The sequence below is a fragment of the Balearica regulorum genome, chromosome 1 (genome assembly GCF_011004875.1).
Source record: "Balearica regulorum gibbericeps isolate bBalReg1 chromosome 1, bBalReg1.pri, whole genome shotgun sequence".
Taxonomy (NCBI): Eukaryota; Metazoa; Chordata; class Aves; order Gruiformes; family Gruidae; genus Balearica; species Balearica regulorum.
The window spans coordinates 98484925-98497977 of record NC_046184.1 but is presented as its reverse complement, the minus strand read 5'-3'; the positions used below and the strand labels follow the sequence as shown (position 1 = coordinate 98497977).

Here is a 13053-nt window from a genome sequence, read left to right as displayed (position 1 = left end):
ACTAGTCTCTCTTCAGTTGAATGCGTCCAGAACTCATCTTTATTTTTTAAGATACATTTTATTGGAAGATATGAAAGCCTTGCAAGCATGCTCTTGATGACTCTCTGATGGCGCTCAAAAAATGTTTTACACCTCTATCAATAATTTTCTTCATGAACTTTTTTCCAATCTCTATACAAAATTGCAATTATCAACTCCTCTTCATGTTTTCAATTTGACATAAAGAAAAATCCTAATGGGACATGGCATGAGTGATTCTCCTTACATCCAAGAGTCTCCAGTATGTAACAGTCAAGCTCATCTGACTCCAAACTTTTTCATAATTGCTATAGGAAGGAAAGAATAATACATTTTCTTTATTTTCCAACTAGAAATCTCCTCAGATTACTGCAGGGCATGACTGTTATCCAAAAAGAGTAAGTGTTTCCAAATCGGTTGCAGAGACAGTATGCAACATTGCATTTATTCTTTGGTTTGTTTTTAAATCAACCTTTGGATGTAGCCAGATTTCAACTCGTGGAAACAGTCCACAGAAAATCAACAAAACACATCATCACGCACCACAAAACAAGTTGCAATGCCTGAAATCAGATTTACAATCTGTAATAAAAGACCAAAAGCCATAACCGTATCAAAACACATCATCTCTAAGATGTCAAGAGCATTTCCAAAGTCCTAGCTCACAGCAACAGCAAAGAATTTTCTTCAGAGTCTCCCAGATCCTACAAAATCAGATGTATGCCACAGCCCAATGAATGCATAAGCTCATGTTCACATGTACTTGGGCAGGGGGAGGTGGGATTCTGACAGACTTGATCAAACTGATCCAGGGGAAAAAAAAAAAATCCCCTTCCTGCCCTCAACTCTAGCAAAAAGATAAATGTAGAAGGCAGGAGCAGAACACGGTATCCCAGGTGCCTAAGAAAAGTCAACTTGGAGGAGCATCAGTATCCTCAAGCTACATCTGATTGTTAGCTGCGGCCAATCCAGCGCTTCAGAGGAAAATGAAAGAAGCAACAACTCAAAAGTCAAATTATTAAGTTACAGTGGAAAAAAACCTCCTTCCAAATAGTGGAAATTTTAAAGCATGGTATGAAAATAATACATACTACAAATAAACAATAATTTATGAAAAATCATTGAACTAGTATGCTTTTTAGTCTGCTACCTTTTTAAGAATTATAACCTGGGACTTTTTTTCTCTAGTAGAGATAAACTACTTACACTACCACATACATAGTCATGAATGCAACATACTACATTATATCGCATTCATGAGTAATATATTAGAATATTTCCTGCCATACAAAAAGAAGAAAACACCTGTACATTGGATGATTGTTTCAACCTGGTGGATGTGCAATCTGTGGATGCACATCTGGGGATCTCATGCTAACATGCAAGTGTGAGGCAACAGCTTGACTGCTATGATTGCAAGATAGACAAGGAAGCTTCCCAACTAAGATAATCCCTAATTATAAGAGAATTTGGGATAGATGGCATGCCTGGGTTTTAAGGCAGTAATTTAAGTACTGGCCCTGGAAAGTAATTATTACACAGAAAAACAATGTACTCAATTCCAAAGAAGCCCTTAATCCATGTTTAAATAAGCTCTATACTAAACAGACTTGTGCCTGAACACCTGCTTTTACCACAGGATTTGGGGTTGTGTGTTTATCACTTAGAAGACTAATATTTAACTTTTGAGGGGAAGAGCAGAGTCTACTTGTTCAGAGAAGAGATTAAGAATTAAAAGGTTAGGTTGTTATCACACTGCTGATGTGAACCAGAAGTAAAACTAGAAATCCGATTGAGCGAAAACTAACATGATCCATATGACAATCACATTTCAGATTCGCTGTGGATTAGAATGGATCAGTAGCCCGGCTGCGGTGCAGGGGCGAACAAGGATTAACTCCTACTCAGCCCGAAAATCTCTGCTACCCTCTTCCTCCAGCCCTCCCAGGACTTCCTCACCTGATCCCCTCCTCATCACCGCTGGAAGCAAGCAGCTGGAGAGGGCAGAGACCAGGAGGTCCCAGCACTTCCCCTGCCACAGCCCCCTCCACACACATCTCCTCCCAGGTCACAGCAGCTGTTTGCCTACGAACAGGGCACGAAGCAGCTGTTCCCAAAGGACGCAGATGATAAACTGTGCCTCTGAATCATACTTACAAAGGGAACTATATACCTATACATGTGACCACTGGCAAGCGCTTTATCTCACATCTCTCTACTAAGCACTCCGCAGAGCGGGGCTAAGCCCACTGGACAGAAGGCTCGTTGAATCGCTGTACCGAGGGAAAAAAAAACAGTCCACTGAGTTCAGGGCAAGATGCAGCCTTTGGGCTTTGAAGTTGTTTCCATAATTTCTGAGACACTGCTAGGTATGTATTCGGAGCTCTTGAAAATTCAGTGATGTAAAGAAACATCAAGGAAACATTCTTAAAGCAGTGGCCAGAGGAGAATCAGAGAGACCATTTACACACTGCCTTCTTCTGAGGGGAAGGCTCTTAAGGAAACAACGAATCTTTTCTAGGCTGCAACTTCATTTAGACACTGCTCATTGAAACACAGGAGATGTGTCCCCATTTACTGTAGTTCAGATCAGCTTTAAATCTCTCAGCGTAACATACTTATTATTACAATTTTATTATCATCATTTGCAGACCAATTCCATGCAAGACCTACCAGACACCCAAACACAGACTTCAAACATTCACCACGTTTTTCCTCCCCTGAAACTTGAATATCTGTTTAGCAGTCAGGCACAGAGCAAACTTCCATGGAGATACTCGTCCTCCTTTAAGGACACCATTAAATCATATTCCTGTCTGAACTCAAATCAGTATCCTTCCCTTTCTAAGGAGAGCTTTTTTTTTTTTTTCTTTTTTTTTTTCTTAAGAATACTAACTGCAGCATTTAGGTTTCAGTGAAACAACTACATAGGTATATTTTACTTACCACAGTAGATTTTTCCCTCCGTTCTTTTCTTTCCTCCTGTTCTCTTTCCTGTTCTGACCCTTTAAAAAAAATGTCTTTAACTTGCTTTCTTCCACCAACTGCTGTGGTTAGTGTGGGTAGAGAAAAGATACAGAAGCTGATTCCCCTTTTACTGTCAAAATTCACTGCCCATTCATTCCCTCACACAGTATGAGAAACAAGACCATCATTGCTTACTAAATGTCACGCACAAGTGGCAATTACACGTCTTTCTAATTCCATCCTCTGTGTTAACAAATATGTATCCGTGCAGCCTTGAGGTGAAAGCTCTGGACACCCCATCTTTACAGTCAAAGAAATCAGAGACATTATACACTGTATAAAAATGGCAGCTTAATGAATGGTCTATTCATCTATGAAACAGAAGGTTCATTAGCCATGGTTAGCTGAGATTTCTGAACAACAACTTCTGCTAATATGTCCTGCTTCCTACCTGACTCCTATTTTTTTCTTTTTTTTTTTTTTTCCCCAGGATGATCACCAGTTTTACAGCTGGAACAGTGATCTCATGTTCATGGTTAATGCACCTTGACTTGACTTCAAGTCACAATCCCTCAGCCCTGCTTTCGTTTTCCATATTATTCTTTTGGGAGCAAAATCTGGAAATTCCTAGAACAGATTTGAAGAGAAGCTTGTTAAAATAACTGACCATACCTGTCATCTCAGTATTAGGATTGCATTACCAAAGTAAGAAAAAAAAATCCTGTTAGACCTTCAGAGAATTCAGGTTGTTTTGTAACCTAAAGCAGCACATTACAGCAGCTGGAGATGCTCCTGTTAAACTGGAAGGACATACTATTGAATAATTTGCTTGTATTCCTTTGTATAATAATAGTAACAACTATATCATGCCAGTCATTATGAAAGCAAAGGAGCAGTTCTTATTTACTGTATCCTACAGTATACGCTACAGAATACGTTTATAAATAAAACAATTCTACACGTGCATACCTAAATCTTAGAATTATCTTACAGAGATTAAGGGACTGTTCAGGTTAGGTCAACTCCTGTATGAGCAAACTCTGTGTAAGGTTGCAAAACATCAAAGAACATGTTTAATATCTGACTTTAATACGTTTGCCAAACTTTATGTCTTTTCTTACTTCAGCTGGGTAACAGATGACCATTTCAACATAGTTTACCGCTTTACAATAATCACCTTAGAGATTTTCTCTTTTTTTCTAAGAGAATGAAGGACAATTTTTTTTCTTCCTTAAACAAATACTTTGTGCCACATTTTCATTATATAGAGGGGGGAACAAAAAAAGATGCATTCTTAGAGTTAAGTACACTGTTGGTGGAGGGGTTTTGGTCACTTGTTTACTGGTACTTCTTAGAGCTCAGTGCTGGGTACTTCTAAGTAATTTCTTCTGTTATTCTCCTTCCATTAAAAATCTCTGCCAAATCAAAAAGAAGAGAGTCTATGTATTTTTTACCTAGAACTAATTGTTGTGAAAAATAGTTCCTCCAAATTGGTGGACAAGTAAGTTCTTCCTAGGATTTTCAACTCCTGATGGCCACTTTACTCCTACATGTACACTGACCACTACTGCTTAGGCTGAGCACAGTAAATTACTACTTTCATTAGGTTTCCTGCTATTCACGTGCTCAATTTACTAGAATTTAAGTATGTGTATAAAGGCAGTGTAACTTAAGTGAATTCTTAAATACTTTGCTAAAAACGTATGAACTCCAGTATCAGACACCTCCTCTAACAACGCATGTCATTTTGGTTGAAAATTTTGAAGCAATCGTTCTATGAAACTTTGATATGTTTTTACAGCACAAAAAGTGGCCTGGACAGGGTTATGAACAAACTGTATTTTTAAAGCCCACAATCCTTTTCTGTCACTTAATCACCCTTGTCAATTTAAAAAAAAAAAAAAAAAAATTAAAAATAACTACAAAAGAAGTATCATGGGATAAGGTACAATTCAAAAAAGCATATAGACTGGAAATACCAATGGCAAGGAAAAATGCATTACTTCAACTATGTTGTTGAAGAGAACTGTCCTGTATCACTTCTGCAGTTATTCACGCTTGGCACAGTGTCAACTTCTACCATATGGCTTTTTCTTCCCTTGTTGAAAGTGAATCTTTCTGTCGAAGAGCAGCTGTTCCAAATTATCACATCAAATTTTAACCTTACAGTAGACAACCACTGAACCCACAGATTCGTGACAGTGAAATAGTTCGCCTCCTTGACCTAGGAAGGATTTGTCATCGTTTAGGTCTATTTCTGCCTTAGCACAATAGATACACCAATTGTCAGGGTATCCGAGGCAGGCAGGTACTTAAAGCTGAAGCTACAAACGAATTCCAGACAATGAACTTCTCATCCTCTCTCCCCACAAAGACGGTGTGAAGCCCAAGTTGTTATGTTCATGTTGTGCTATCAAGAATAAAACTGCAATTTCAAATGCAAAGAAAATGAAGCATTACAAATGCAACCTTTGCTATCCAGTTTGTAATCCAACAAAACAGTCAATTCTGATACTTTTCCTGCAGTCTAAGTGTTTCAATAGTCTGATATCAATTACTGGTTATTTAGATGTCTGCTGACAGCATGTTTTGACAACATCTTGTGCTTCACGCTGAGGAGCGGCAGACATATAGGAGATTCTTGTTGTCTTGTACTCATCTTTCAAGATGGTTCTTACTTTAAGAGCATTTTTGCTGAACGTTACCAAAACTTCCAGCTCTCACCACAATTGCTCTCTATTAAAGTCTAGTACCAGCTGTCAGTCGCAATGCAAACCCCTGTTAGCCTTTACAAGTTCCACTCTGGAACTAATAAGGGATCGTCAAATAGCTTTATACGCAGACGCAAGTGGCAGAGAAACCGATGGAAAAAGCGAGTGTTCAATGAATTCACGCTGACAATACAATCTTTGTGCAACTCCGAGCTAAGCTGATATTGAAAGTCACCAAAGACCGTAACAAGCAAAACATGCTCGGGATGATACTATTAATTTAGGTTTTAATCTTTTGATAGCCTCCAAAGAAGCGAAGCCATTAAAATGAAAGGTTAAGGAAATGCCAGCAAGATCCCTTAGGATTCTCTGTGATAGACATCCATAAGATATTTGCAGTGAAATCCTGCACAAAAAGTCAACAGTAGTGGTCTTGAACATAGTAGTGTCAGAGAACTAAGGCAAAAAAAATTTATGTTAAAAAAGGAAGCAAATGTCTCACACATACTTGTTAAATTGTAGACTCTGGATCAATACCCAGTATATTCCAGTACTTCGGGGGCAAGGGTGGGGGGGGAAGATGGGTTTTGTATGTTTTTGAACATACAGTGCAACTGTATTAAACTGCATTTTGCGAGTCATTAACACTTTTGAAAATATTTCATTTTCCGAGTGAACCTTTCCATCTCCCAACTGTTTTCAAATATAAAAATTCAATTCTGAATTACCTAATCATCTCATATGTTGAACTGTAGTACTGAACAACTTGAAGAGATGTATTAGTAAGCTTTTTTTAAACATTAACATTAGGTTCCTAATCACTGAATATTAAAAAATGAATAGAAACATTTATAATCATGTTTTTGTTTAAATATTTCTATCACAGTCTCCAAGAAATTTAGTAAAGATTCTTCTCAAGCAACTACAGAGCACTGAAATGACACTTTTCTAACTTCAGAATCTGTATACTGTCATACATATATATATATAAAAAATCTCTTTTCTAGTAATTTCACAATGTTTCTTTTTAAAATTTGCTTCTTTAGGGTGTGTGACAAATGTGCTCACAAACCATAAGATTGTGCCCAAGAAATTTTACCTTAGAAACTTCCATTTTAAATCTACTTATGATGTAAAAATTGGAGAACATTTTCCAAAACTGTAAGTCAGAAAATGTTACATAAAAAGTTGGCAGAGATCTTTCCAAAGTATTCTGTGCAATATAATTCTTCCCCAATGAAAAAAAAATAATCTGGATTTCTCTGACATAACTTTCATAAGAGTTAAATAAATTCTAAGTAGCAAGGTAAATCCTTCATTGTGTGCTCTGTTTATGTACTTATAGAATATAAAGTGGATAAAAACAATGAATATTTTACAAATAAAGCGATTCATAATTTATAGCTGCTGTCATTTTAGTTTAGTAGCTTGAAAGATTAAGAGTTCCTTTTAAAAAGCATCTCTCTTGCTTTTTAAAATCAAAACAATACTTCAGACTGAAGGAAAAAAAAATACAACTCAAACCTCTGCTTTAAAAAATGTGAAACCCTAGCGTTTTCAGATTTCATGTAAAAGGAAACTCTGTTAACAGTTCCATTATTACATATGATCATCATATGATCAGTTCCTACATTTTATTAAACGTAATTGTTCCTATAGAGAGCCTAAAAGTTGACACCACACACTTCTGTAATGTAAGCAACAAGCCCGAGACACTCAGCTATTTCCAAGGGAAAACGTTACCGTCTTTGCAGTTGCAGCAAGCACATGTGCTTTCCATCTGTTATTCACTTGCACAAAGTTGAGTAGTTCCTCACTGTACCTTTTTCTCTTTACATGTAAAGTTATCTTTTATCTACTGATATAAGCAAGTAAAAAAATATATTTACTTATGCAGAGACAAAGTGGTTATTTAAAGCATAGGGGGGAAAAAAGAAATCTAGAGAAATGTTTTTCATCCTTAGTATTAATGATGTTTTGTATTTTTTTTTTTTTATCTTGAGTACAGCATTCATTCTACTGAAAGAATTAAGCGATGTACACGATGGTTCAGATTTAGCAGCCACAGATGGCATTCCTTTCGTATCTCCATAAACTCCGAGAGAGAAATATGACTTAGGATATGCTCACTATACAACTTGAAGCACTGAATAATTTAGTGTTAGGGGAAATTTTGTGAAGTCAGTTTTGCAATAACCAGGCACAGTGGGTGAACTTCACCTCTCGCTCCTTTACCCCTTAACTCCCTTTTCTCCCATTCAATCCACCCGATTAACACATAAAGATTATATACATAAGGAAGGACTGTTGGATTACATTCTCTTTTTTCTTCTGGCTTTGTTATAGAAAATGTGTCAGTCACTTGTGGTTAAAACTTACAATTTTATTACATAGTATTACATAGGAAATTTACAATTCAGACTTACTCAATTCCAGCAACTAAAATTTAGAACTATATCTTGAAATGATAGCATGCAGAAAAATGTAATTCTATGCTTTTCGAGTCATTCTGTTCAGGCCCACCAATTTAATTTTCCATTTGATAAATGGAGCAACAAAGGTTGGTTTTGGTCTAGAGGGTCACCTGTGGGAAGCACTCAAAAGAACATTCAAGCTCACTCATACTCCCACATGGATAAACAATTGCCCACTGCATGTTTGCTAATTAAATATATCATCATGAAAAATATTGTTCTCCATGTCCCGCTAGTCTTACTGAAGTGCATGAAATAAACCAACAACAGAATAGACAGATTGAGGATGGAAGAGATTTATTAGTCCAAGCCTGCCAGTGCAGGATTTCCTTTATCATCTGGTTACTGTGTTTTTAAAAAACAGCTCCTGAAATGAGGCTTCCATTATTTCTCCGAGGAGACTTCTAGACCGTTACAGAACTAAAGACATTTTTTTCTAACATTTATCCTACAATTTCCCACATATTTTGGTACTATTACCCCAACTAACCAACCTTCACATCATGAGATCTATTTCCTCTCTGTAGCGTTCAAAACAAAACTGAGCCTAGCTTCGCCACATACAAATCACTCGCTGGGCAGGTGATGTGAATGCTCCTTTTCTTTTATTGATCTTTGGGCTGTTCCAAACACTATGTCACCATATAATCTCCTGGTGTACTTGTGACTTAAATAGTGCACACACGCCTCACTGCCCTTTTCATAAAAATCACTTTGTTTACTTTGAATATGTAGAGAAAGAGTCAAAAAGGGTGAGTTGACGTATGGATCAATTAGCCTGTCCTCCAAATAAAAAAGCACTAGTAGGGAGGAAGAGTTGGAAAAATAGGTATTAGAAATGAGATATTAGACATGAAAGAGACCTTGAAAACTGTTAACACAGAAGCTGAAAAGGGAGCAGATATTGTTTTCTCACTATACAAGGACATGGAAAACCCTATCCAGCCAACTTAAAGACTGCAAGAAGATGCGTTCCACGCAAGACAAGATATGAGATTCATTGCCATAAAAACTTACAGAGACTAAAAATATAAATGAGTCAGTAAATAGACAAATTAATAGGTGACAGTTCACTGATTCCTATTATACATAGTCTTTTTTACAAGATGTATCTTAAGACTTAGAAAGTCAACAGTAGATTGGCAGAAGCTGAAAGACATACCCAGTAAAGCAGCACTTTATACAGTTTCTTATACTTTTCCTCAGGAATCTGCCGTTAGCCATTGTCAGAGAAAGAATACCAGGGCAGACAAACCTCTGATCTGATCTACTGTCGTCGTTTGGTGGGGAACAAATGGAAAAGATGAGTCATCCTTGTTGACTGGGGAATATGTTGGAGACCTAAATGGGGTTTTTCCCCTAACTAAAACAAATTAAAACACATTAATTCTAAGAGAGAAGATGCTCTAAAGATGTCTTCATGCCATTTTGGCCAAACTACATAATTTAGAAAAGTGATTGCAAGGAAGAGGTCCTAGTCAACCATGAAATATTACAGTAAAATTAAATAGGATCACTACAATGCAATTGCTAACTAAGCTGTAATAACAAACAGTCTACAGTGGATGACATACAGCATATTTAGTAAACTAACATACTTATTAGCTGGGGGGGGGGGGGGGGGGGGAGAAAAAGGTATGAAAGAATGGCCTTTCCAACATGCTCCCCGACACACCTTACCTTACCTTATACAAACCTAATCCTCCCAAAATACTGACAAGGTGCAAAAATCTTTGCTAGAGGTGTTAAATCTTAAGCTGTTTACACCACAAAGACCAGGATTCCTTAAGGTGGGGTATACAATTTGGTTTTGAGAAACTGTATCTCTGCCCATGCACAATAATGAGGACAAGGATGGTCACAGCTAAATTGGTCCCAACTCTTTGACTGACAGGTAGGTATCGTACTGCTGTACGTGTAAAACACTTAACAGTTGGTGGGACCCAAAAGAGAACAACAATCTTTCCAACAAGAACCAATACACTCAGTAAAACAAATAGTCCAATCTTGGCTTTTCAGAGCTTAGATACAAATATGTTATAAAAACATGTATGTTTTTGTACGCGCACGTACACCAATAACAAAAAAAATGCTTGAGCCTTATGTCGACTTTTCCTGGCTATGCACAGAAAGAGAAGCAGTCGTGGAAAATGGTACAATTTGTGCTATTTGGGGGTATGCTTGTGCCTTACTTTCCAAGCACCAAGAAAAGCTGTTTTGAATGAAATTCAAATAGGCTGATTATATAACATTAGGGTCCTTCATTTTAATCATCAGCGATAATCTTCTGCTAATGTAAAATGATATTGTTTCCAACAACAGCATTAGGGAAACAAACAAACAAATTCAGAAGCAATCTGAATGTAGGAACGAGTAGTGACAGACATTAAGTTGTTGAATGCTTTCAACTACTGGGAAGACAGTAAATTTCTGTTACTTATTACTCTTTCAAACTTCAATCAAAACATTTTTTTTTCCTAAATTATGCCTTCAATTCCAGCCCATGCTTGTAACACCATTTTGGATCTTCTTCGGAGTCTACAATTCTGACTCTACTGACCTTTTGTAGACAAAAAAAGACCCAAGAATAGCCCTTAAATCCCAACATCCTAAAAGGAGGAGCAAGAGGAAGAGAGAAGAAAGAGGAAAAGAAAGGTGCAGGAGCAGCCTTAAGCCTGAGGTCAAAACTGAACTCTTTATTTAGCTCAACTTTTGCTCAATTGTACTCTGACACTTTCTGGAGTGGTTATCTTTTTGTGCTCATGTGTAACCGATATTCTAAACCAACATATTTCAACCATTTACAGGGACACAGGCTCTATAGTAAACAAGACTATATAAAGTGATTAAAAGAGTATCACTAACATTTTTAAGTGTAGCTACAGGAGGCCCTAGATAAAACATTTCCGAATAATAAAATATCTTCTCCTGGATTCAGCTTTTAACAGAAGAGTGTAACTTGTTTTTTCTTAATATTGGTATCTTGCTGTAGAAAAGCATACCCAAAAGACTCAGCTCCCCAATTTATTCATTTTGGGGGCAAAACCAATTTAAAATTACTTAAAAGCAAAACCAAATGAAACACACCCTTACCCCTTTCCTCCCACACGTCGCTGGCATTTTCTCAGAAGAAGTCACCCTACTTAGAGCAACAGTTTTCACAGCTACCCGGCTATGGTTTGGTGGGCTCCTAGTAGCTCCCCAGGACTTACTTGTTTAACAAAAAAATTGCTGTAGGACCAATGAAAAAGGAACACGTGCTCTATAGACCAGGTTCAGAAAACTTTAAATTTCCGTTCTTACGGATACATGCATACACACATCCCACAGTAAATATCTCAGCTATTACTCCTGCCATCCATGGTATTTCTAGATATTACTTTTTAACTTTTACTTATTTATTTAATGGAAGACCCTTTGCCACAGCTGGTACCCTTTAAGACACTCTGTGAAAAGAGGTTTAAGATTCAATTAGCACAAAACTTCAAAACATACTTTTATAAAAAGCAAAATGTAGACCACCATCATTTTGGTTGATAATAAAATTCGGTAAATATAATATGCATTTCTCTAATGTTTAAAAGTCTATTTCTGGAAAAACTCAAAATCTCTGGTGTAGCCTTGTTCTCGGGAGCATTCACATAACCACAGTGTGCAGAAACCAAAAGTTTGGAGAAAGTTATTTTGAGTTAAATACATGAGTATTCATGAAAATGCAATTTTGAAGTTCAAATACTAATTTTCCAAATGTATCTGCATGTAGGAACTATGCTACCTGAAACAATGCTACCTTTTTTTTCTGACCAGCCCAAATTAATCAACACAGCTCAGTAGCAAAAATTATACATCAAGCCACAAAGTTAAAAAAAAAATTTAAAACAATCACACAAAACAAATATTTTAACACAAACAATGCATTTGAGAAAACTATAATCTACTGAAAGGAAGTCCAAGAGAGGTAAGAGAGGCTAGATTTGCTACACACTGTATTAACTAAAATCAATTGTTGACCCTTCTCAAATATTTTTAGCAAATTACATTATTTACACAGATTAAATAAACCCCATTGTCATGGTGATTTTATGAACTTAATTTATTTCTCTCAAGAATCTGGAGAAAATTAACACGACCCAATACACAGAGTAGGGACATAAAGTGAAGCCCCTGTTAATAATTGAACTATGAACATGGAGGGCATTGTTACCTTGGCACGCAAAGCCTCTTTCTTCATAGCCAGCATTACACAAGCACTTCCCTATGGGCACTAGCCATTCTCCTTCTGTACTGCAATACATCTTGGGTGGCTCTTCCTCCTTGGAATGATTGACACAAGAACCCCGCACCTCCACCAGTGACTGGGAGTCCATGGGTACTGTATCTGGAAACATGGCCAGGTTCTTGACAGTGAAAGGGCACTTTTTGAAGTACACTCGCACCGAGACTAAGGCAACACACGCACCTACATCTTGAAAAGCCAAGTAAAAGCCTTTCCTGCTGACAGGCCCCACCTCACGGACTTCTGTATTCAGCTTGAGAATTCGGTCCCCAAGATCCATTTGGGTGAAGCTCTCATCAGCCGCAATGGTGTCGATCTTTGTAAATTGATGCTCTCTGAACTTTACCAAATTGTCATCATCAGACTCCATATAATACAGATTGAAGGTCTCTTTGCAAGTGCCCAGAACTAGAGGGATACTATTACAGTCCCTCAAGGTAAACTTGAGCTCCACATATATCTTCTGAGCTGAATTGCGTGGAATCCAGTTTGTTCGCAGCCAATTGTTTTGACTGTGATCCATAACATTGCACACTTGGTATGTTCTGATTGGAGTATAATGCTCATCAACACCACTAATCTCTTCCCACTGGGGAGAAAAAAAAAA

General features: G+C 37.2%; 1 protein-coding gene across 3 annotated transcripts in view; it reads right to left on the bottom strand.

Moving 5' to 3' along the window:
• EPHA3 (EPH receptor A3) overlaps positions 1-13053 on the bottom strand; it is a 235388-nt gene that overhangs the window by 144977 nt on the left and 77358 nt on the right. For all 3 annotated transcript variants that reach the window (XM_075768111.1, XM_075768128.1, XM_075768120.1), the window contains exon 3: positions 12375-13035. In XM_075768111.1, the coding sequence (XP_075624226.1) occupies positions 12375-13035 (661 nt within the window). The remainder of the gene's footprint in view (positions 1-12374; positions 13036-13053) is intronic.